This window comes from Cyprinus carpio, chromosome A23 (assembly GCF_018340385.1).
Source record: "Cyprinus carpio isolate SPL01 chromosome A23, ASM1834038v1, whole genome shotgun sequence".
NCBI lineage: Eukaryota > Metazoa > Chordata > Actinopteri > Cypriniformes > Cyprinidae > Cyprinus > Cyprinus carpio.
The window spans coordinates 18,495,510-18,520,960 of NC_056594.1; the positions used below are offsets into that span (position 1 = coordinate 18,495,510).

The window sequence follows — 25,451 nt, forward strand, 5'->3', positions numbered from 1 at the left end:
ATAATTTGTGTTGTACTGAAGAAACAAAGTCACCTACATCTTGGGTGCCCCGGGGGTAAGCAGATAAACATCAACTTTTCATTTTTGGGTGAACTATCACTTTAATTTCAAGCACCATGTTTATAAGACATGATGAAGGAGAAACTATATTGAAAGGGATCAAATCATACAATAAATTTGGCAATGTATGTAATATGAAACCATTTTGTTCCATATGTGATATGCAACAGGACAGAAGAGGAAGGGTATTATTGCAACAGCGAGGTGTGCAAAGTGGCATCGGTTGAGAAGTCTAGAGCGCAGCATCAAAGCCGCTCGCTCATCGGACTATCAGCTTAAGTTGAGGCGTCTCTAAAGTGCTTGTGGCATTTGTGAACCAGACTAGTTCACATTACAGTGGACAATTCCTGAATAAACAGCTCCATGTTTTCTGACTTGACTCCCAATGTGCTGTCTGCCCTGAAATAGCTGATAAAACATCCACAAACTCTACATTCACAAAAATCTACATTTACAGAAAAGCCTGAACTAAATAAACATAACTGGTTTAAGATGCATTCACTGACAAATAAACATGAAGTAGCCGATTCAGTGTGTTCTTTTCCGGTCTTGCTCTCTCTGGTCTGGTGATGCTGAATCACGTTTCCTGATGACGGATGAGAGTGTATGATACACAACAGGAGACAATACAACTCGCTTCCGCTGATGTCACAATTAGCAATTACTTCATGTTATTTACTGGCAAAACACCTTCCCCTCAACCATTCATTTTCAGACAAAAACGATATGATTCAAAATGAATCACGATAAGAAAAATAACCATAATATGCTTTCATCACCTACACAAGTCCTTTGTGAGAGGGAGTGCTTGTGGAAAACTGTGAAGTTGTTTTGAACATTATCACACCTTTTATATTTATGTGTAATTTTTTTAATAGTTATCAACACCCTCATGCCATATCTTTAACTTTCTTTAGGGTGTCCAGCTGTTTATTAATATTCATGATTGATTTAGCTAAATAAATGTTTGTATAGCAGCCAATATGTAAATTTACATATGTACATGTACATTAGAAATATATAATTTAATATTTTCTATGCATTTGTAATATTTCGGTCACCAGTTAAACGGTTCTTTTGAGGCCCAGTATTAACCATTTCATGCCACAAAGCCCTCCATGTTGTTTCACAGTAAACCGTTTTAAGCTGAGGCGAACGCTTTAGACGAAACATGCATCGGAGTGAACGTGTTAGACGTGTTAAACTTGCATTTTGAAGTGCTTTGAAACGTAAGAAAGAGAACAAAAATCTCAGCATAATTTTTTGGGGTCTTTTCCATCCGTTTGTGGCTGACGGCTGGATTAGAGACGTGCAGTTCCTTGTTTATTATCCGCTGAGAGGATGGAGGTCCACCTTCACCTTTTCTCCGCTGCTGAGCATCCCAATAGTGGGGTAAAACCCTCCAGCAGGGACAACTACTTCCCTCCTGCCGATAATCTTGCCGTTCCGGGTGAAGAACACCTAGATGAGCACAGAGGGGCGACAGTGAGTCAGCATTTCCACAGCTGGATTGGGAAGAGAGTGAGTCAGCATTTCCATTGCTACAGGACGTCTGACAGTCCTAAAACTCTTGATACTTCCGGACACATGATGAGGACATGAAGAAAACACTTGGCAAACATCTGTTTTTTGAGTACCCAGGGTATTCGGCATTCTTTTATATCTAATAAGCCTTTCCAGGCAACTGACTGAAATATTTGCAAGCAAATTCATCTTAACCGCATCCAGGATATCCTGTACCCTCAAAAGATGGCTCTTATAAAAGAGTTTGACAGCAGGATTTTTCATATTGTTGCACAAGTGTGGAAGCGAGCATCTTAACTCTCACCCAGTGAGCAAATGTAATGCACTGTGGTTAAGCCATCGTGTCGAGGCAACAGTCAGAAACTCACTGATTACAGAGTTGCGCAGTGCAAATTTGGCATGGCGTGCTCTTGATAGTGCAATGTACAGCTGGGAGACCTTAATGCATTAATCTTCTGCAAGATTAAAACATTTGACTTGATGAATGAGTGTTAGAACAACTCCAACCGGCTTTAAAAACAAACAATGATGATTCATTTGCTTAGCTGTCAAAACTGAGGCTTTGAGCTCTTCGGTAATAAGTAACAATTTGTTTCGTGGCTTAAAAAAGTTAGGAGACAAGAAAAGCAAGAGACATTATTACATTTTAAAATAACTTTCTATTTTAATACATTTGTAAACGTAATTTATTCCTGTTATAGTTAAAGTTAAATCAGCCATTACTATAAGCAACGGGTTTTTATTTAACAAAAATACTCACCATAACCTTTCGGCCCTCGTGTTCTTGTTCTGGATCATCTCCCTCTTCCTCATCTTCATCATTCAAATACAGCAAGTTTTCAACACGCCCCTGCTTTGGTCGTACGTCAGCAGCATCCCAGTCATCCATTTCATCTGACAGAGAAACCAATTGAGCTGGATGCACATCTAAAAAACTTGTACTACAACATGCTAAATTGATCAAAGTATGCATTTTCAAGCATGTATTGGCAGTAATATGAGCAAAATGGAAAACTTCTCATCTCCTTTAATGAGCACCACATGCGTGTTTTCACCTTCACAGTCCAGCACATAGTCCCGAGGAAACATTATTCCACAGCCCATGATGTCCCCTTCAAAACAGCGAGGCCCAAACTGGTCTCCTACTCCACTTCCATGGAAGATCTTCCCATCATCTACGAGCAGAGAAGATATACATTTCAAATGTGACAACTTCCATTCATAAACCATGATTTTACATCAAAATATATATGTAATGATGAACTCTACATATCCTGGCCATTAATACTCTGAAGAATTGAAGAACAACCTTAAAGTCATTCAGAAGAATCTGGACAATATATTTACATTATAGTGTGTATATTAACACTACTGTTCAAGAGTTTGAAGTTAGTAAATTTTTTTAAGAAATAAACACTTGTATTCAGCAAGGATGCAATGAATTGATCAAAAGAAAACATTTAAAATGTTTTAAAATATTTCTATTTGAAATTAATGCTGCTCTTTTGATCTTTCCATTCATCATAAAGTCCTGGAAAAATGTACCATGGTTTCTAAAAAAAATATGAAGCAGCTTTTAGTAAGAAATGTTTCTTGAACAGCAAATCAGCATATTAGAACGATTTCTGAAGGATCATGTGACACTGAAGACTGGAGTAATGATGCTGAAAATTCAGCTTTGCATCACAGGAATAAATAGTGTTAAAATAAAATAGAAAACAGTTATTTTAAATTATACTATTCACAATGTTACAGGTTTTGTTGTATTTTTACTGCATTGTTGAGCATAAAAGACTCCTTTAAAAAAAATATGAAAAAAAAAAAAAAAAATCTTACCAACCCCAAACTTTTGACCGGTAGTGTACCATGTGTAAAATACAGTTATCATATTTGGAAAATGCTCTGTAACCTATTTTTCTAAGTGAAATACAAAGAGTAATGAAACAAAAGACATGGCTCCAACAAAATCACAAAAGTACCACAGTGTTACCACATACCACAAGTCACAGAGCTTTTTAAATATTTTTACATGGCTTCAAATACACATAAAAACTACTTAAGTACAAAAAAGCCCATATTGTGTAGCTTTTATTTAGTATTCAACTTTTTGGACCATTAAATCAGCAAATCCTTCATACATTCAGGGAAGTCGTGGCCTAATGGTTAGAGAGTCGGACTCCCAATCGAAGGGTTGTGAGTTCGAGTCTCGGGCCGGCAGGAATTGTGGGTGGGGGGCGTGCATGTACAGTACTCTCTTCACCTTCAATACCATGACTTAGGTGCCCTTGAGCAAGGCATCGAACCCCAACTGCTCCCCGGGCGCCGCAGCATAAAAATGGCTGCCCACTGCTCCGGGTGTGTGTTCACAGTGTGTGTGTGTGTGTTCACTGCTCTGTGTGTGTGCACTTCGGATGGGTTAAAAGCAGAGCACGTATTCTGAGTATGGGTCACTTTCACTTTCACCGGTATCATTATGGTCACTCGTATGGAGGTGCCCTATTAATTTAAGTGCTACCTCCACCTGAAATGTCATCTGCTGGTGTCGTTGTGGGATAGTTTTACTGTAGGAAAAATTAGTGATTACAGTGTTTGATTTCATATTTTGTAATATTTGCTTCTGTATCTCATCCGATTAGGGCTGCACGATTATTCGAGTGGGATTGTCATGCACATTTTGTTAGTAAAGCCGGTTCTGTAATCAACAGTGAATCATCATCACCACGTGCTTTCAGATGGAGCAGCATTTACTACACAGAGCTGTAGTGCACTGACAAGTTACAAAAAAAAAATTTGCTTACTATTTTATTGCGCGATTATGAAATCGAAGAAATCGTTCGCCATAATGAAAGCTGTTTGCATAGCTTCTCAGTGAACTACGGCTCTGTGTAGTAAATGCTGCTCCATCTGAAAGCATGGGAAAATACCACATTTAATAACATTTTTATTCCAAACTCACTTCATAACGTTGAAATAAATCCTTCTGTGAGATGACGTGGCTTCTTACACAGAATAAGGCATGCAACATTTTTCATATTATTCTAAGCAGTGAAGAAGGCTATGTCGATTAGCATTGCATTATAGATATACTTTATTATAATGAAAATTATAATAATAACTCAGATAAACCATATATTGTCATAATCGTGTGGTAATAAGTCAGCTAATGCTATAGGCATTTCCTGGGTTTCTTCTGCAAGGCATATTTGGATTTTCAGCGGGATAGCGCCCTCTGGCCTTAAGAGACACACATAACAATCAACACACAACCATGACAAACTGAAACATACACGACAATCACAGCTTCTGTCGAATCACGATTTCGATTCCATTTTGATTTATTGTGCAGCCCTACATCTGATTATCTTTTTTAAAGCCTCCCTTGAGGCTGACCCATTTATAGTCTGATGGAGGTAAAACTCATCATCTGAATGAATTTTAGGACATAAAGCACAAATGCTAAAGTTAGTGCTTTGCATCAAAGTGCTGTCAAGACCTGACGTGAACCTAAGCACTAAAGATGCATTCCTCACACATTTGCTCTTAATGATCCAGAGAAGTCTTATACTCCTCATCCAGAAACTGACAGGATGAAAGGAGATGTGCTTTCATGCCTCTGTACATTTCTTTCTCCTAAGCTGAAGTTCTCGTTATATAAGAAGATAACAAAACAAAGAGACAACAACAATCAAGAGCAGGTGAAAGAAAAACATGGAAAGGTAGCCTGCAGACAAAAAGCCCTCTTGCAGTGTGTGGCTGGTAAATATTTATGGAGTTGTCATGGGACCCGTTCCCAGCTCAGGATACTGTTTAAACAATCCCTATCTGAACATGCAGAGGGAGATGAAGACACTGTATCATTATGATTCCCATGTGGGCCTCTGTCCCAACACCACACACTGCAAACACCACGGCCACTGTGGGAGAGGAAGGCAACTAAAAATAGACATGGGGGGTTCGGCTGCACGGTCTCACTGAGCCTGCTGAAGAGTTTTCAGGCACTCTGGCACCCGAGCCGACAGGAAACGGCACACCGGAGTGCAGAGAAGGCTTTCCTCGAATATCAGAGCTGTTCTCTGGATAAGACTGGGAACGCAGACTCGCTTCCGCAAACAAGGAGGCCGCTTTATGAGCCTGGTGGCTAAGAACGGAAAAAGTTCATTTCAACATCATCAAAAAACTTAAAAGCAAAATTAAAACATAACCCACAAAAACCAAAATAAAAGGAAAAGTACACAACTGAAAATAGTAATTTGGGAATATTTCGAACTATTTCGACCCACTTGGCACAGTCAGCAGATGAATTAAAACAGGAATGGGGATTGTATACGTATTCCTAACTCCAAATAAATTCATCACCCTGACTTCCAAACTTATTTCTCCAGTAAAATAAGATACAAATAGCTCTGTTGTCCTCTGAATGACAACCCCCAGAGTGACATATCAGTGGCCATAACGTGTCTCTATGTTAAGGTTGGGTATCGTTTTTTCTTCTTCTCGATACCGGTACCAAATCGATACTTTTAAAACGGTTCTGGTGCCTAAACAGTGCCTTTATTTATCAAAAAATAAATAAAAATTCCCCCCAAAAAAGATAGATTGGCCATTAGCACTATAAACACATGATGTCAGTTTCATTCATACTGGACGCCAGAGGGAGCCCTCGCACAGAAAATCCACATATCCAGTCACAGAAGTAGAACTCATGACCCTCCAGGAAATCCCTTGTATGGACAAAGACATAGCTATTATAGCTGTAACTGAGTAAACAGAACATATAAACATTTTGAATGATAAAGCAAAGACTATACACACTCGACTGCGACAATATAGTTTATCTGTATTTTATAATAATTAAGTGCATTTATAATCCATTGCTAATCAAAGTATTCTTTTTAAAGTAGCCAATGGAACATATTTTCTGATCATTCTGTGACAAGAAGCCACAAAAGAAAGCATTTGATTGGTGTTGTGGAGTAAAAAGGTTATAATGTTATCTTTTGTTAGAGAACAGGTTTAGAAATGTGAATACAAGGGACGTTTAGCTTTAGGCATTTTAATTAAAGCATGTTTAGCTTAGTTAACAGAAGGCTACCTGCACTCTTAAAAATAAAGGTGCTTCAAAAGGTTCTTCAAGCGATGCCATAGAACGGGTCAGCAACCTACAGCACGTGTGCCAACAGTGACACACAGAGGGATAATCACTGGCACGAGCAACAGGGAAAACTGCATACTGAGGTACATTTTGAGGTAATAACGTCTCATAGTCACAGCCTGTTAGGAGCTTTAAATACTATTAAGGTGTAAGAATTAACTTGCTCTAGTCTACGGATGCGCGCAACTGCTGCACATACTAGGCACTTCAGATCAAAGCCTCTAACGTCTAACAGCGCTCATCAATGTCAAAATGACTGAGATGGCCAATCAAATCAAAGTAGGCGGGGTTTACTGTTCGCAGAAGCAGAACGCGAAGCGTCAGTTTAACATTAAGCGAGGTAAGATGAAACTGCAAATCATTTAATATTAGTCAACTTTTAACGATATGTTTACGGTAGAAATGTTAAATGACTGACATCTATAGGCCTATCCAGTAATGCAAACTACTAAAAAAATAATTCCCAAATATGGCCACTTGATTTTGAGAGAGAGAGAGAGAGAGAGAGAGAGAGAGAGAGAGAGAGAGAGAGAGAGAAATGTCTGTGTCTGTCTCTCTCTACAAACAATATATGAAGCTGAGTTTAGTTACTTAAAAACAGCGATTTTACCCGCCACCTTTCTGAGAAATATAATGTAGCGATTCAGTATAGATGAATAAATGTCCCGTGGCAGTGCTGACAACAAGTTTATGAGCTTCTGAATGTTACTTTTTGCACAGTGGGATCTAAGATCTGTGTGCTAGTGGTGTGTGTGTGTGTGTGCGCGCATCAATTAAAGCTGTGCATTAATATAGAACGGTGATTAAACTGAACGTTTTTATGCATTGGCCTTGTAACACATACAGTGATGTTCAGTACGGTAACACTTTATATCTTTTATTAAAGAAACTTGAAAAGTTTAAAAAACAATTTATGAAAAAATCTTAAACTATCTGCATGGAAATCAAATATGCCTATTGTTTTTTTATTTTTATTGTGTCATTTAAAAAATGTGTATGTACTGTACAAAGCGTTAACGCATTCTGTATAATAGAAAATCTAAAAGGTTGACGACCCCTGGCATAGAAGAACCATTTTTGGTTCCACAAAGAACCATTAATTCACAGGTTCTTTAAAGAACTCTCTTTTTCTTACCTTTTAATAATCTGAAGAACCTTATTTCACCACAAAGAACTTTTTGTGAAACAGAAAGGTTCTTCAGATGTTAAAGGTTCTTTATGGAACCATTTAGACAAAAAGGTTCTTCTATGGCATAGCGAAGCATCTTTATTTTTAAGAGTGTGCTGCAGTCAGAGCAAGTGTAATTGCTGCATTCACGCGCTGCTCGGATGCTCTCATTTCCAAAATTGTGTTTTTAACTCAGAATGTGAAAACAACATGGACACTTGCGTTAATACAAATATTTGTTGGCTTTTATTATTAGAGCTTTCCAACTTGCATTCCAACATGCATTTTCTCAGTCGGGAAATAATTTTCACGTGCAGGGCCGGTGATGATGATGCTTACTGTATGTTTTGGAGAACCAGAGGACAAATATTTAAATCGACTGCTCAGGCATGGCACCAAAATGAGGCACCGAAATCTGCATTCTGATTTGGTTCAAGTACATACCAGTTACATAGGTACCAGTGCCATATTGGTACCAGGTTTCGGTACCCAACCCTACTCTAGGGCAACAATGTATGATCAGAACATCCATTTTCATAAAAAAAAATGATGACTAACAGGATTATGAGTCATAGATGTGGGCCTCTTATTGATCAGGGCAGGACAATGAGTCATGCCCCCCTAATCTGACCCGCTTATATGTCAATGCCAGACCTCCATCAGCGGGTGACGCAATGAGGCACAAAAATTACATGCCCCATAAATGCAGCTGCGCAAAAGCTGACAAGAGAGTCTGACACTCCTCAAGGTGCCAAAGAAAAACTACATCGCCCTGATGAAAGTGCTGAAATGATGGAATTTTTCACGCTTAAGAATAACACATGGGCTGGGTGAATTGACTAGCAAATAAACAAACTTCCATTACTTCTGGAGATACACCGGAATTAAAATTTGGTTCGATACAATAATTACTGTCATGTTATGGCCAATAACCTTTAAATGGTAAATTTTATTTACGAAGTCTGCAAGGTTTGTGAAATTAATTGTTTATTAGACATTCAAACATTTGTTTAAATGATGTAAATGCATATTTGCTGAATGCTAAAGGTAAACAAGAATACATTATAATGTTTGCCTTTCTATTACTAATAATAGTATATCGGCATTGGTGATATATTGGTCGACCACTAATTAAGTGAGTGTTAAATGACAAATGTAATCTAAATGTAAAAATAATAGTTAAAGAAATAATCATGCACAATTAAATATAGAATATCGGTTGATTTAAATAACTAACATGATACATATATGTATCATGCATCCCTAATCACCTAGATCAAGCAGTATCTTGATGTCCTATATATGCTTTCTTTGAATTGTGAAGTGCTTAAAGTCTGTTAGTCGTGTAGTGGAGTTGGACACTCAGGCCTGCAGATGCATCAGAAATATCAAGGAAAATACAAATCCATCAATGTCTGGGCTATCAAACAAGATTAATGAGAGTGCATGTTTATGGCATCTTCATTATTGCAGCTAAACCCCAAGAACCAAAATAACCCACTAAAAGTATTAACAGACATGTGTATAAAAAAAATCAGAACAGTCACTGTTTATCTGGCTTGCGGGGAAAATCCCTCACCCTTAAACAATAGGCTCAGAGTCACCAAAGAAGCACATTGTTTCATTTGCATGATACTCAGTGACTAATCTGTTATGTGGAGTGGCATGAAGGCATGACGGGGTTGAGTATAAAGATTGCCGTCTTTACATTGAGGAGAAATCTTATCCGATATCCACTTCCTTTGAGCTGCTTTGAAAGATGGGAACTGTGGAGTGAGATAGGGCTATTTATCCTCCTGCCATTTTCAAGAGGATTTGCTTCTAATCGACACGCTCATCTCATCTCGACAATACTCTTATCAGCACCCAGGACCTCCACACACTGAAGAGATGGTGCCCATAGATGTGTAGGCTTACAAAGAGATGAGGAGCCAAATAATAAACTTTCAAAAAATATCCCCACCTGCAGGAATTCTGGGTAATCCATGCATGAACTGTGATAGGAACACAACCAGAGATGACAAAACGGAGAAAACAAAACTAACTTTATGTAAACAGGATCTGGATGTGTGGACTGGTGTGTATACAAACAGAACTGCATGTTGCAAAAAAGTGAATAGTTTTGCATTGACTTTCAATGTTTGATTTCAGATTTTAAATGTACTAAGTCAGAATGAATTCATGTCACGTAACAGATTTACCATGTATGCCACTGTAGCTTGGCTTTGTCCAGCATGCATATGATAACCAAACTACAACTGGCCTGAACATAGTGCACATGCGCCGAAAAAGGACACGATGTATGCATTTCATCCTTCAAACTATTTGATTATGAAATGTGTTATGCATACTTGGATAAAAACTAACTGCAAAAATGATTGTAATTTCAATAAGAAAAAAAAGCTGTAAAACATGGTTAATGGTAAGTTGCCTTATTATTTATGGTGAAAAACTGTAATAAACCTATTAAGGAGATGATGACTAATGTCATTCCACAGTAAAACACTTAAATTTAAAGTTTTTGGAATCAATTCATCTTATAATGCACAATGAAAATGCATAAAACATTCACAGAATTCCCTATGTGACATTTCAGTTGAAGCTTTTTTGTATCAGTTATGCATATTAGGGTTTTATGTTACAACTAATGTTGCTTAAATTAATGTTTATTACTGCATTACTTTAGTGTCAAGTGTGTTACCGTCATCATGTTTATTATTTGTGTGAATGACAGTGTGCAAATTCTATATATTAGTATTTATTTCACTTGTGGTTTTTATGGCGGTTAGTACTTCAATAGGTTGGTATATTAACATATATCAGTTAATGAAATATATATATATATATATATATATATATATATATATATATATATATATATATATATATATATATATATATATATATATATATATATATATATATATATATATATATATATATATATATATATATATATTTTTTTTTTTTTTTTTTTTTAACTGTAAATTTATGTTCAATCCATTAAACCTAAAATTCTGCTACGTTATTTTTTACAGTAAGATTCTGGCCGACTATGCAAAAGCCTGCTGTAGCACGAAAATTAAATGCAGGTAAACATACAGACTGTTATCATTACAAAAGACTGAACTTTAAAAACGTATAACAACTCACCTGCGTGATATGCAACAGAACCTCGACTCCATCCCGGATGCCTGTTCTTTGGGTAATCCTGAAAAAAAGAGAGGAAGAATAAGTAAAGGTATTCTAACAATTCTGATTTTACAGATACCAATGGAAGTGATGGATTTACTGTAAAGAACTTGCCACACTTTTACTTTTAACAATCTCACTCAACACTTTCAAATTAATGTGGTGGAGAGACGATTGAGTTCTATAGCCACAAAACAATTACAGCATCACAGCTCATTGTTTTAGGTTTAAGTGTTGCTGTCACATAGCAAAGGTTATGTTTTTTCATATACAGATACACCATGCCAGCAGAAACACGAGGAGCGGCCAATATTTTGATAAGATCTAAGAATGGCTCAGAGTTAATCAACAAGGAAAGATATTTTTGTATTTCTCTGTTGTCATTTGAAGAGACCTTTACAGCGTGTTTACACCAAAAATTGTAGCAAAAATCACTTGAATCTTGTACAAGTACTATAAAACATTCTTAATGCATTCATCATACACCTTACAATCTTCAAAAAAAATCTGTTAACATTAGTAAAGGCATTAGGGATCAGATTCACATGAATAAATGCTGTAACATGTCGTTTATGTTTATTCATGTTTCTTAATACATTAGTGTTAAATCACACAACTTAAAATGTATACTGTATGTGGAAATCAACATTAATCAGGATTTATATTTTGTAACAGCGTTTTTAAATTGCTAGTTCATACCTAATGCATTAAGTAATGTTAGTAAATTGAACCTTATTGTAAAGTGTTAATTCTTTTGAACAAATGCTTCAATGTGCTCATTTTTTAATCATCATTAAATTACGTTAATTGCTGTTAACATCATTTATTGATGCTGAAAAAAAAATGAACACATTGATCATAACATTTGTTTAAAATTCAGTTTGATAACTTAATGCATCTTTGTGGAAAAAGTAGTAATTTCTTAATTAAAATAATAATAAAAATGTCTTAATAAAATAAAACAAATTAAAAAAATCTTACTGACCCCAAACTTTTAAACACAAGTGTATGTCGACGACTAATTGTAGCCACAGTAACATAATATTGTGGATGGTGAATTTTAATAGTTATTTATGGAAGCATTAGAGAGTCATGAATGGCATTTTTTTTAATTATTTGATAAAGTTTCCTGAGGTGCACTTTATAATGTAAGTATGATTTTTACATCAAAAACTGTCATAATTTAGAAATAAAAGGACATTTTCTACCCTGATTTTAGCCCTCTAATTTGAATGCTCTGTTTGATGGGACGTGTCTGCTGGGAGACTTCAATGGAAACGCCCATTGCTATGAGTGGTTAACATCTGAAATAAGTATTACACGTGGAGCTCTCTCAAAACCTTGTACTATGTTTTTACTATTTTAGATGTTAAGATGAACTAATCATGGAGAGTGTTGATTATTGCATTACATTCAGGGAATTTTCACACTTAAGTCCTCTTTAAAAGAACCGAACCCAGACACCTTTAAAGGGTTAGTTCAGCCAAAAATGGAAATTATGTCATTAATGACTCACCCTCATGTCGTTCCAAACCTGTAAGACCTCCGTTCATCTTCGGAACACAGTTTAAGATATTTTAGATTTAGTCCGAGAGCTTTCTGTCCCTCCATTGAAAATGTATGTACGGTATACTGTCCACGTCCAGAAAGGTAATAAAAACATCTTCAAAGTAGTCCATGTGACATCAGAGGGTCAGTTAGAATTTGTTGAAGCATCGAAAATACATTTTGCTCCAAAAATAACAAAAATTACGACTTTATTCATCATTTTCTTCTCTTCCGGGTCTGTTGTGAGCGCGTTCACAACACTGCATTGACGCCGCTGACGTATGACGCTGCTGACGTGTTTTCTTTGTTATTGGGCGCACCAGAAAAAACGTCAGCAGCGTCGTACGTCAACAGTCACAGCAGTCGCGTTCACAACAGACCCGGAAGAAAAGACAATGATGAATAAAGTCATCATTTTGGTTATTTTTGGAGCAAAATGCATTTTCAATGCATTAACAAAAACCAACGGAGCCTCTGATGTCACATGGACTACTTTGATGATGTTTTTATTACCTTTCTGGACGTGGACAGTGTACCGTACATACATTTTCAATGGAGGGACAGAAAGCTCTCGGACTAAATCTAAAATATCTTAAACTGTGTTCCGAAGATGAACAAAGGTCTTACGGGTTTGGAACGACATGAGGGTGAGTCATTAATGACATAATTTTCATTTTTGGCTGAACTAACCCTTTAAGTGGACCAAGAGGTGGATCAAGTGAAAAAGGACCCAGTTTTCTTTGTGTTCACACTATCTCAGCTCCTGAAAGAAAACTCGGATCCTTTTTTGGTCCACTTAAGCAGTATCATGCGAACCGTGCTCAGACCCCTGAAAAGGACCAAGTGTGAAAACACCCTAATTAGATCGACTCCCGTTGCATGATAGGTTGCAGCGCTAAACACTGTAGCCAATGACAGACTGTTGAGCGCACAAATGCAGTGATCTTCATCATAACTAACTGCAAACACAACGTAAATAAGAGATTCATTGTGCAGTTTAGACTGCGTCATTGATAATAAATTCACGCTGTGTGACTGACAGCTACAGCGATTATAAAGGGAGCGTTCTTTCACGTTTTCAGTATATATTTTAATCAAATTTTAAATTGTAAAGATTGTTTTCACATTACTAAGAGAAACAATGAGTAGTTGACCATTATGTCACTGGCTTGATTTACTGACACATAAACAGCAATAAATGATTTTGAGACAAAGAACATCTGACTGTACAAAAATTATTACATATCAGAAATCACTGATTAGGCATTAGAATGAACATGATTACTCAGGCCAAATGTCCAGCAAAGCGTTTTTAGCCAGCTGAAAATGCCAGGCACTCTGCAGATAGTTGTAGATAGTTTATTTATGAATATAAAAATATTGACACAATATAAAGTACTTGCTCTGGCCCTCGTTTTAAATGAATTTGTTCCATTATTGTGCTGCTTCTTGTTGTCTGTCGCTGTTGTACAAGGAGGATGTGGTGGTTGATCAGTGTGGAATTTGTCCCGCCCATCTTCTATTGTGATTGGATGGCTGACTAAAAAGTGACAGTGATGAGTGCTGTTTTACCCAAAGTCAAACATTCTTCAACTCTCTGCGCCAAGAAAAAAACCCCATCGCACAGTGCTCAGCACCTCATCATGCCCCTGCCGTTTAAAAAAAACGTGGCACTACCTTTGAAAACAATTGAAAAAAATAAAAATAAAAATACACCAGCCTCGGGAAAAAAGAGCTTTGGTGGGCACATGGCCTTACATGTTGTGGCATTACTGTCAGGTCCATATCTTACATCAAAAATCTGTTTGCAAAGCCTGCGCTGAAAACTGTGACTGATTAACCAAAGAATCCACAGTTAAATACAACAATAAATAAATACAACAATAAATAATGATCTACTGAGACATACACATCATTAAAAAAATAGCCACTTTCCTAGGATTAGGATCCTTTGGAAGATAGGTATTTTTAGTCCAGTGATCCTGTTTTGCTCTTTTCTCCTTCTCAGTGTGCGGGGCCAAAGACGTGATGATGTAGATGTAGGTGTTGATCTGAATCTGCAGAGGCGGGCTTTCGTCACACTATTATGTCATAATGTGTAAAATCGTTTTCTGATCTTGTTTTCAATAAAAGCTGTTTTTGGACTAACAAGGAAGTTTTAAGCTCTGAAACGTGAAAGGATGTTTTTATAGTGCAATGACTTATTACATGTTACTTAATAAAATGTTTTACTTAAAAACAAATATCAATTCTTAAAATTACTTTTTTTTTAAAAACAACAACAAGAAAAGTCAAACACAGGTGAGCAGCTCCATGTGCTGGCATTCTGTAATCTCGGCTAGTTGATTACAAGGGGATGTGTTTTGGTTAAGGCTAATAGAGGCTTGAGTTATGGTTCAAGTCGAGAAGTCGAGATCTTTAAATCTGTTTATCTAATAAGAAAGAGGAGAAAGCATAAATGGCTGCCCACTGCTCCGGGTGTGTGTGTTCACTGCTGTGTGTGTGCACTTTGGATGGGTTAAATGCAGAGCACGAATTCTGAGTATGGGTCACCATACTTGGCTGTATGTCACGTCACTTTCACTTTCACTGTCACTTTCAAAAAACCCTGTCCTAAAACTGACAAATGATTTAAACGAGAGCCACAAAATCCTTTTCTAAGAAAGTAAGACGACACGTTTAACATCCCTCAGTCCGCTGGTGTAGTGAAGCGCTAACTCGGCTCGGGACGAGACAATGAAGTTGTGCAACAGAGAGCGCGGGGATGATGATGATACCTGAGGCAAATCTGACAAACAGCTCTAAACATGTAGAGACAATGTAGTGGCGTTCCCTGGAATGACACATGACAAAGTAAACTGTTTGCAAACATTACTTAATTTCGAATGAGTTTACATCTGCGCCCTGACACCGTGATAAATGAAAGCGCATTACGTCTGTGTTCCATATCATGTACAGTGTATTAACACACAAGCAAACAGACACTTCAGCATGCCACGCAAAGCACACAAGCCATCAATCACCCCCCTCGGCCCAGCGACCCACATAACAGTTTTTTTTGAGTTCGTCAAATGAAATTATATACCACATAGTCCTGTTTGAGAAGAGGAGCTGTTCATGCATATAGCGGTTTGGCCCCCCCGAGGAGACTGCAAAAGCCATTAGAGAGAAGCATCGAGCTTCCAAGAAACACAAACAGTAGCATATGTGTCCATGGCAGAGTGCTATCAGATCCACCCGGGGCTTTTATGTGCGATACTCGAGATGCCTGCATTTCCACACTGTGGCAAAGACAACAAGTAGCAGAGAGGCTGCCGGTGGAGGCAGATGCACATCTCTACATGACATATAGTGCAGAGATTAGGCCAAGAGAGTACCTGCCCTCAACCACCACAATACGGGCGCTGGGCATGGCATTTGTGCAAGCTCCTGTCATCATGAAACAATAAACTATGAGTACTTTTAGAAAGTGAACTCTTAAAAGTCAAGAGTAAAACCAGGCATAAGTGGTATATTCTATCTGCTGCTCAATAATAAATTATTTTAAAATATATTCAAATATTAAAGAGTTATTTTAAATTGTATTACTACTTGATAATATTACTGTTTTATTAAAAAAAAATAATAAGCCATGGTGGGAATAAGAGACTTCTTTCAAAAACAAAAAAAAAATATTTAAAACTGTAGTGTATACATAATACGTATGCATAAAACAATTAAAAGGTTTGTTTCTTTTAGATTACCTGTTTTAAACATGTAACAATTCATATTTAAATGATGTATTTCAATAGTTAAAAGACAAATACAAGGTTAAAACATTAAAATCTACCAATACAAGACATTTGGAAAGCAGCAAAAATATTTTTTATACGCAAAATGTTTCCAAGGCAGTTGTTAATATCTTAAAAAAGTGGTCAAAGTTGATGAAACACCCAAAAAATACAATGGAGCGCCAGAAGCCGTCAGATGGATTGGTGACAGATGGACTATTGTGTTTCTTGCCAAACACTTCAAAAGTTGATCTGCACTTTGAAATGTGATTTTTTTCCAAAATAAATTAGGACACCAGGGTTTTCAGGAACACACACTCTCTCGATCGCTCCATGGGAAGTGCTAGAGAGCTTGCTGAAACCGTGGTGCCGGATGAGAGCAGAGGAAAGGGTTGGTGCGAGAAGGGAAGGTCAGGAGGTGATAAGGGTCGAACCCATTCACGCAGACGTGGACGCTGAGGCTCCAGTACACACCGCCGCCCCTCGTTAGAACCCAGAAAATCTTTGTCTTGCATCCTAGCAACCCAGTGTATATTCCGGATGCATGCTTATGAGCTTGTACAGCCAGCTAAAGTCCCCGTTCACAGGGGGTGAGGGTTCACTGATCGCAGATAAGAGCTCAGCTCTTCCTCCCCACATCCGCCAACATACTCATACAACAAACTGGGACTGTCAGAGAGCAAACTATCTTATAATTCGGCCTATCTGATGTTCCCACCGCAGCTGAGATCCTGCCATTACTTAGGCTGGTTGCCATTCCGCGGCTGTTCCTCAAACGGCAGAGGTGACACGCACACTTGATGTTGTAACAATTAACAACCACATTGTTTGTAAATGTCTCTCCAGACACAGGATGCTGGGAACACGGTACATGTCCAATGGGAGTAAACAGTAATTAGGCAGCTATGCTTTAACTGATATTTGATACTTAATGAAACACAGATGCAAAGTTCCAGAAAACGTCAAAATTTGAAAAAAAAAAAACTAATTGCTTTACGTTTCTCTGAGCAACCAGCGGCCTCGCACGACTCAACATGGCAGGCTTGTTTACTGTTTGCAGTTCCCAACCTGAGACTAATTACACTTTCCTCATGTTCTTGTACAGCATTCAGGAAGAGAGAAGAACACGGTGGTCACGTTCCTGTTCCCACCTTAACTATTCCCGATTAAAGGAATAGTTCACTCCAAAAAAATAAATAAATAAATAAAATAACTCATTTACTCAACCTTGTATATTAGGGTTATTATTGTGAGCTACAACTAAAACCATTGAAAACTTTTTTGTTAGTTGAAATACAGCTAAAATAAACTGGATATTAGAAGAAAAACTTAATCTAAACAATAAAATAAAAGAATGTTGCACTAAAAATAATAAATGGAAATAAATAAACTAAAACTAGAGCTGAAATAAAAATAAATTAATTTTATATATATACACAGTACAGACCAAAAGTTTGGAAACATTACTATTTTTAATGTTTTTGAAAGAAGTTTCTTCTGCTCATCAAGCCTGTTATTTGATCAAAAATGCAGAAAAAAACAGTAATTTTGTGAAATATTATTAAAACTTTGTTTTCTATTTGAATATACTTTAAAAAAATAATTTATTCCTGTGATGCAAAGCTAATTTAGCATCATTATATATGTCACATGTAACATCCCGTCTTTCATGATATTTATCATTCTAATATTCTGATTTATTGTGAGTGTTGGAAACAGTATATATTTTGATGAATAAAAGGTAATACTGCATTTAAAAATAAAAAAAAAATTCTAACAAAGTTGCATATTCTAATAATATATTTTCTGCTCACTTTTTAAATTTAACACATCCTTGCTGAATAAAAGTATTGATTTTATTTAAAAAGAAAGAACAAAAAAAAACATGAAGCCAAATTACTGACCAGTTATTACATTACATTATTACATTTTTTGGGCCCTTTTTTTTTTTTACTTTTTATTCATCAAAGTATCGGGTATGTTCTGAAAAATATAAGCCAGCAGAACTATTTCCAACTTTGTTGAATCAATTAGAATGATTTTAAAGGATCATTTTTGATCCTAAAAATGCAGCTTAGATTCACAAAAAAATGATAATGGTGTGCAATCTGGAAACAAAACAAATATATCACTGACATTTTTTTTCAATTTTTGATCAAATCAGTGCATGAGTTTCTTTTCAGTAATGTTTCCAAACTTTTGGTCAGACTTATATATTTAATATATATATATATTATATATATATATATATATATATTATATATATATATATGGGGATAAAATAATACTTAAGCAAACTTACTTTGTCACACTGTGAAACAACGGGGGTTTAAGGACATTTTGAGATCTGAATGCTATGCCCAAGGCGAGTTTTTTTTTTTTTAGGAAATAATTGGTCTGTTGCTTGTACAAAGACAGGTTTTAATAAAAGACTAGTAATATTGCATGAGTCATTTGGACTACTTTATGAATCTATTATGATGCATTTTAGAGCTTGACAGCCACTGGTCACCATTTGTCAGATGACACAAAGTCAAATGGGAACGACGTGGAGATGAGTAAATCATGACAGACGAGTGAACTGTGCGTTTGAGGGGACTCTCTCAAACGACTGTTCTATTTGCATTCTGCACCTCAGGGCATTTTAAATATCAAACTCTCTTTCTTAGCTGCATTTGGATCTTGTTCAGGCCTTGACCATAAAAACCACTGGGAATTTTTGATTATAAGACTATACTATTGTCAAAAATACCTTAAAAACAAACACTAACCAGCATTTGCAATGCATTTAACCTCCATAGTGTGACACTGTGGTAATTTTCATCCATGTGTGCATGCACTTCCCTACATTCACTGGTGTAGCAGATGCTTTTAAACCAAGTAACTCAAAAATGAGGAACAATACAGCAAACGACTTACTCTTCTTGCCAGGCCCAGGGCGATGTAGCACTTCTCTCCGGGATCCACAATTTCCACTTCAAAGTAGTGACTTCGTGTCGTGAGGGGCTGCCGGGCCTGAGCCAGACCCACGTCCATGATGCTCTTCCCTTTCCCGACATATTCCAGAAGCTATGGCAGAAAACATCACAGACTTAATGAGACTTACTTTAGATACATTATAGTGCATTACATATCATTATAAGTGTTTTAATATTGTGTTTTCAACCGATTGCTCATGTAGAAATAAACAGGATCTTGTCAGGTGGATAATCTGGTCAGTTTAAGGTTAACTTGGCATAAACCAGATGTATCTATAAAAATAGTCAGCCTGGCTGTGAGCAGGTTTGGGAAATCGGATATGTTGTGCTGCAAACATAAGCCTCAGTTTTTCAAGAAAAGGAAGATCTTGATTTATGCCAAGTCATTGTGAAACTGGTTTCGAGTTTTATGTTCAGACACACTACTGTTGAGGTTCAGTTTTTGGTTTTAAAGAAATTAATACTTTAATTTAATTCAGCAAGGATGCATTAAATTATTCAAAAGCATTAAACTGACTTTACACTGTTACAAAGAATAATGAAAAAATTATAATAATTAAGTTTTAGTTTTAAGCAGCACAACTGTTTTCAACATTTCCAATCAGGTTTCTTGAGAAGCAAATTTCTGAATGATCATGTGACATTGAAGACTGGAGTAATGATGCTGAAAATTCAGTTTTACTATTACAGGAATGAATACATTTTAAAATACATTAAAATAAAAAAAAAAGTTATTTTAAACTGTAATATATCACAACATTACTGTATTTTTGATCAAATAAACAGCCTCTGTGATCTTAAATCTTATAGACCCTAAACTTTCGAATGGCATTGTGTATATATAAAGAAAAAGTGAGTGATGGTTTTGAGCTCAAGGGACTTAGAGAAGAATATTTAGAAGAATAATCTACAAGAAATGAGATCAAGTATGGGCAAACCCAAGCGCACAGCAGTGATGACACATCTTCAGATTGACTTTTTCCATCAGGTGTGTTAGCAAAGAAATATGTAATAAGATTATTAGGGAAGACAAGAAAGGTTGACCTGTCTTCAATTAATTCATGGGATAGCGAGGGTGGGGCATGGGCTTTCAACTACAGACACGCGAGTGGTATCGACAGCCCCACCTAGCCTTACAAATGAAAAGAAAAATTTACCAATGGAACAATTTTGACATGGCGTAACAATGTGTTGCAAAAAATGCCATTCATGCAAATGTGAGCCATCTCCCATAGACTGTCTCGAACTTGTGATGCATAATGTACACTAAAACATTCAGTTCATAGGCCAAGTCAAACACTTTAGGGTAAACCTCTAAATCTACCTACATAAATGACATTTTTAGGCAGCATGTTAGGGCTGGGCGATATGACCTAAAAAAAAAAAATTCCCCGATTTTTTTCACCAAAAATCCGATTTACGATATAAATCGATTTTTTTGCCCCCCTACAATATTCAAATGACAAAGAAATTGATCAAAACAAGTTTTGATATAATTATTTATTTATTATTTACCAGTCAAATTTATAACCAAGAAGATGATTTAAAAAAAAAAAAAAAAGCAGTAATGTTATTACCTTAATGCTGGAAAGACCTTTATTATTATTATTTTTTTATTATTTATTACTAGCCCATCATGCATCTAACCATCCACTCAGCGTTAAGAGCTGTTAAGATTAAAACTGGCAACTACAGTGAGTCATTTTTTTCTTATATAAATTATTTGTAAATAGATAATAAATAATTATTTGTAAACTACACCGGACGCGAGAGTTGTTTGTTGGTGAGCCGCACAACGAGCATTGCTGCAGGTTGCTTTTTGGCGGATGTGCTGTGCTTGTGCTGCCGCGGGTCTTGTTCATTTTGTAGGGCAAAACATCTCTCTCACTCGGCAGCAGAGTATGTGAGTGGAGTGGAGCGGCAACTATTTCCCTCCACGCTCCGAGCATTTAATAATCACTCCACGCTCACTGATACCAGAAACACCGCTCCGCCTTCGCTCCGTGGCTAAAGTATTTCAGTATGTTTGAAATGTTATGTTCATAATGTAGCCTATATTAAAATAAAAAGTAAAATAACAGTAGAGTTTCAAAGGGGATTAGGCTATTGTGTGCAAACTTTTTTTTCCTACCACATGCCAAACTAATAACATTGTCAGCATTAAAAGGTATAATTGCTGCTTTCTGCTGTGCAAATTTTGTTTGTGATGAAAACAGCAGTTCATTTTCGTCAGTTATTTTATCTACAGATCGATGCATTTCTTACAGATTTCAAAATCATTCAAAATCAGACACAGATGAAGTACTGTAAGATTACATTTGTTTGAATGCATTATTGCGAAAGCGATTGTGTGTGAATATGCTGTATCTATTTAAATCATGCTTTAAGCCGAAAATATTCAGTAAAAGGAACAGACAAACTCCTTGAGAACTAGCCTGTAACTTCCCGCTCGGTTATTGCTGTCATTATAATCTTCTGATTTGAGAGATCCATCTGTATCAAGCTATAGCTAAATATGTTTAACGTGAATTTTTGCTAAATATGCAGTTATATTACGGGTTGTTGGCATGAATTGTACTCGTGATGGAGCGGTGCTGGAGCGAGTGAAAACCACGACGCTCCGACTTTTAAAAACTCCGCTCCTCGCTCCAGTCAAAATCACACCGCTCTACTCCGCGCTCCGGAGAAACATACTCTGCTCGGCAGCATGTCTCTATGACAAACGCGCGGTGGGAGGGTTGAGCCCACTCGGAACTACGGAGCCCTGAGTGGAGCGTCGGTGGATGTTAAAAAGAAAACCGATTTTCATTCAAACAAACCGATGTAAACTACACATTCGAGTTAATCGATAAAATCGATTTATCGCCCAGCCCTACAGCATGTATCTGTTCAAGTGAGCAAAGTTCTAACCTAATGGACTGCCGTCTTAGCTCTGGACATATGCACTTCTGAACAATCAATTAAAAGACCAAAACTAAATTATATCTTTAGTTATACCAACTTCGGTACCAGTCTGTACTGAAATTTAAAAAATGTCCATTTCCAACAAGCATTTTAATTGCTGTTGAGCGGATTCTTAAATTGCTGATTGGCCACTGTGCTTAACAGACATGTCTGCGCTTGGCTGCAGGGATCATTGCTGTTGAGCACGTGAACACAATGGCCAATCCTCGGTGTTTAAGAATCCGCTCAACAGCGCTCAAAATGCTCGTGGAAAATGGACATTTTTTTAATTTTAGTACTGACTGGTACCAAAGTTGGTACTTTAGACAACATTACTACCTAGACATCATTAAACTTCAGATTAAAAGCTAGTCGACATTTTTGACGACACTTTCAAGTGTTCAAATTAAACTTTAACACCTCAGATTCCAACCTAGACAGTTTTTTTGGCATGTGTCATTGGCTGTACTTCAATTGAGAACCTAGCATAGAATCTAGCTAGAACTTAAACAGCATTTTTGGGCATCCTATGCATTTTCAAATGTTCATATGACTTTTGAACAATCAAAAAAGAAAGTTTAATGTTAAAACCTAGTGAGCTGCCAACCTAAACAGCACTTTTGGGCATCACATGGCTATGATGCCTAAAAAGGCCAGTCTCTCTCTCACGTTCTGTTTTTGGCCCAACAGCTCTGCGAGCACAGCTTCTAAACTCCCAACACAGCATCGTGATTACTTTCAGATTTCAACTGGTTGTCATTAATTACTTAAAAATTTCCATTTACAATGTCAGAATCAGCGCTTTATTGGGGCAGTGGAAAGATTTGCCAATGCCATCTACAACAACCTTTGGTATCCTTGTTTATGTAGATGACTGCAGGTGAGACGGAGACTCTGACAGGGGGGCTCGTACAACCACATGCTGGTAATAACTGGACATTTTGAAAAACATGGAAGCGTGCATGCAAAAGTCAAACGCAGCCTTTAAACTGACATGACCAGGTTGCTGTCAGTTGTCCAAAAATATCCCCCACTGACATCAAAACCACTGATGAAGTGCAGAAAATAGGATGCAAAATTCTGAAAACAATCAGCCATTGCTTTGATCAAAGCAGACTTGATCAATCCAACTAAACTGATTGGTGTTCAATATGGAAGAATGCGTGTTTCTCGAACCGAAGACATTCACTCCTCATCTCCTGAGACTCACGGGTGGATGCACCCACCGAGGAACTGATATCCATTTAGTGGTATTAATCGTAGATTGCTTTTTATAGATGCAAAACAGTAGTTTTTTTTCCTGCCTCCACCTGACTCTTCTTTTCAACATCAACCTCTTCAAGTTTTCGTGCCAGGACGGTTGCCTGCGCATTTGGGGATGGAGGCAAAATTGCACCTAGTCACACCTTTCTGCCTCCTTGATGCTGAGTAATGGGGAGGTTGTCTACCTTTATACCACTCCTAACGACTCTCAACAGCTCCCAGCATGCTCGGATGACAGTGCTGACAGATCCAACATGCTCTCGAACGTCACCATCACCAGACCTGCGTGGGGGTGGCAGCTTGTTTTGTTGACCTGCTGCCCCGGCAACAGGTGCAACACTGCGAGCGAGTCCCACAACTTCATATCACAGTACGGAGAACGTGAAAAAGGCTGAGGAAACAAAGTGGGAGACGCCCACAAGTGAAGCCGCTGAGATGTTTGCCTTCAGTCTTTGAAGTAAGGTCTATGTCTTGACAGCCGAAGACGAAATCGCTGAAGATGATGTTGTTATTAGCTGTCTGTCGGCTAGCGGTTACTCAGAGTCTGTCTAAATGCAATTTATCCTTAATTCACCTTGTTCTTCAGAGTGTTAAGTTGAACTTGGCATTCAGCTGCTTGTTTAATTGACAAAACAATATATTAAAAGCCTCAACATGCAGACTCCGTTTTGTGGAGCTCTGGGAATTCCTGTCACTATTCAAGACGGTCCTAAAAAAGCAAAACAAAATGATTTCAAATCATCTATGATAGAGTCATGGTATCCTTGTACAATTTCTAAATCTTTTTAGACAAGATGTGGCAGGAATATCCCCATCCATTCATTTGTTCTGCTAGTTCATTGTACTATAATAACACATTGTAATGGTGCAATCACATTTACTGCTGTACAGCAAATTTTACCGGAGAAAATCCAGTCATTTCAGGAATGCATGTGATCAGAAATTTCTTGAGAGCATTAAAGATTTCCACATAAAAACTTTGCACCAGATTCAACCAAGTTGGTCATGAGAATTTGCGGCACTGACCAACAGAAAGACTATTGGTTTGAAAGTGAATTCTGTGTGAGATGTGCTTAATACATTGCTACACTATTTACAATGCCTGCAAAATTTTGTTGCAGAACTCAAAACTATATGAAGCTATTAAAAACAGCTCTTCTGCAACATTGTGATATTTCACTGAACACAACAGAACATAACTACCTCCACAGAAACACTACTTTCTATGTTTAGATGATCACTTCTATGACTTCCTCAATGGTGCCCAGTCAGTGAAGTAATAAAGATGGTGCAGAACAGTCACTTTTCCTGCACAAAAAAAGTACTGCTTCAGGTCATTCACGTAAGACATGTTCATTCATCTCTGTGCCTTGTTTTTCATTTTAAAAGAAGTTCAGCACGTCACGTCCACTCTGCTGCATCTAGCTGCAAAAACATGTCAGTCTGCACTGTTTTAAACTGTTTTTCTGCGAAATGCACACTTGACGGATGTCTTTGACCGTTACGGAGCACCTCGCTAACACGTTTTTAAGACACCGAGACAAGTTAAAAAGATTAAGATAATTGTGCTGCTGCTGGCTGTGGAAACCAGCATGACTTTCAGAAAGAGCCCAGCATTAGGAAAAAAAAGATTTAATGGATACCCAAAAATGAACATTTCGTCACCGTTTACTCATGTGGAAGGGCCTCCAGACCGGTGTGACTGACTTTCTTCCGTGGAACACAAAAGAAAATAGTTTTTGAAAAATGTCTCAGTAATTTTTTGCCCCTAAAAGGAAAGTAAATAGGATTCAAAATTGTCCGGACCCCAACATTCTTCAAAATATCTTTTTTTTTTTTTTTTTTTCACAGAT

The 25,451-nt window shown here is 37.1% G+C and overlaps 1 protein-coding gene across 3 annotated transcripts in view; it reads right to left on the minus strand.

Moving 5' to 3' along the window:
* LOC109076291 (SPRY domain-containing protein 3-like) overlaps nt 1–25,451 on the minus strand; it is a 56,021-nt gene continuing 30,570 nt past the window's right edge. For 2 of the 3 annotated variants that reach the window (XM_042713558.1, XM_042713560.1), the window contains exons 8-12: nt 19,334–19,483; nt 11,058–11,115; nt 2,640–2,759; nt 2,345–2,478; nt 1–1,521 (exon numbers count right to left, since the gene is read on the minus strand). In XM_042713558.1, the coding sequence (XP_042569492.1) occupies nt 1,387–1,521; nt 2,345–2,478; nt 2,640–2,759; nt 11,058–11,115; nt 19,334–19,483 (597 nt within the window). In that variant the 3' untranslated portion in view covers nt 1–1,386. The remainder of the gene's footprint in view (nt 1,522–2,344; nt 2,479–2,639; nt 2,760–11,057; nt 11,116–19,333; nt 19,484–25,451) is intronic. The other variant, XM_042713559.1, reaches the window with a different exon arrangement.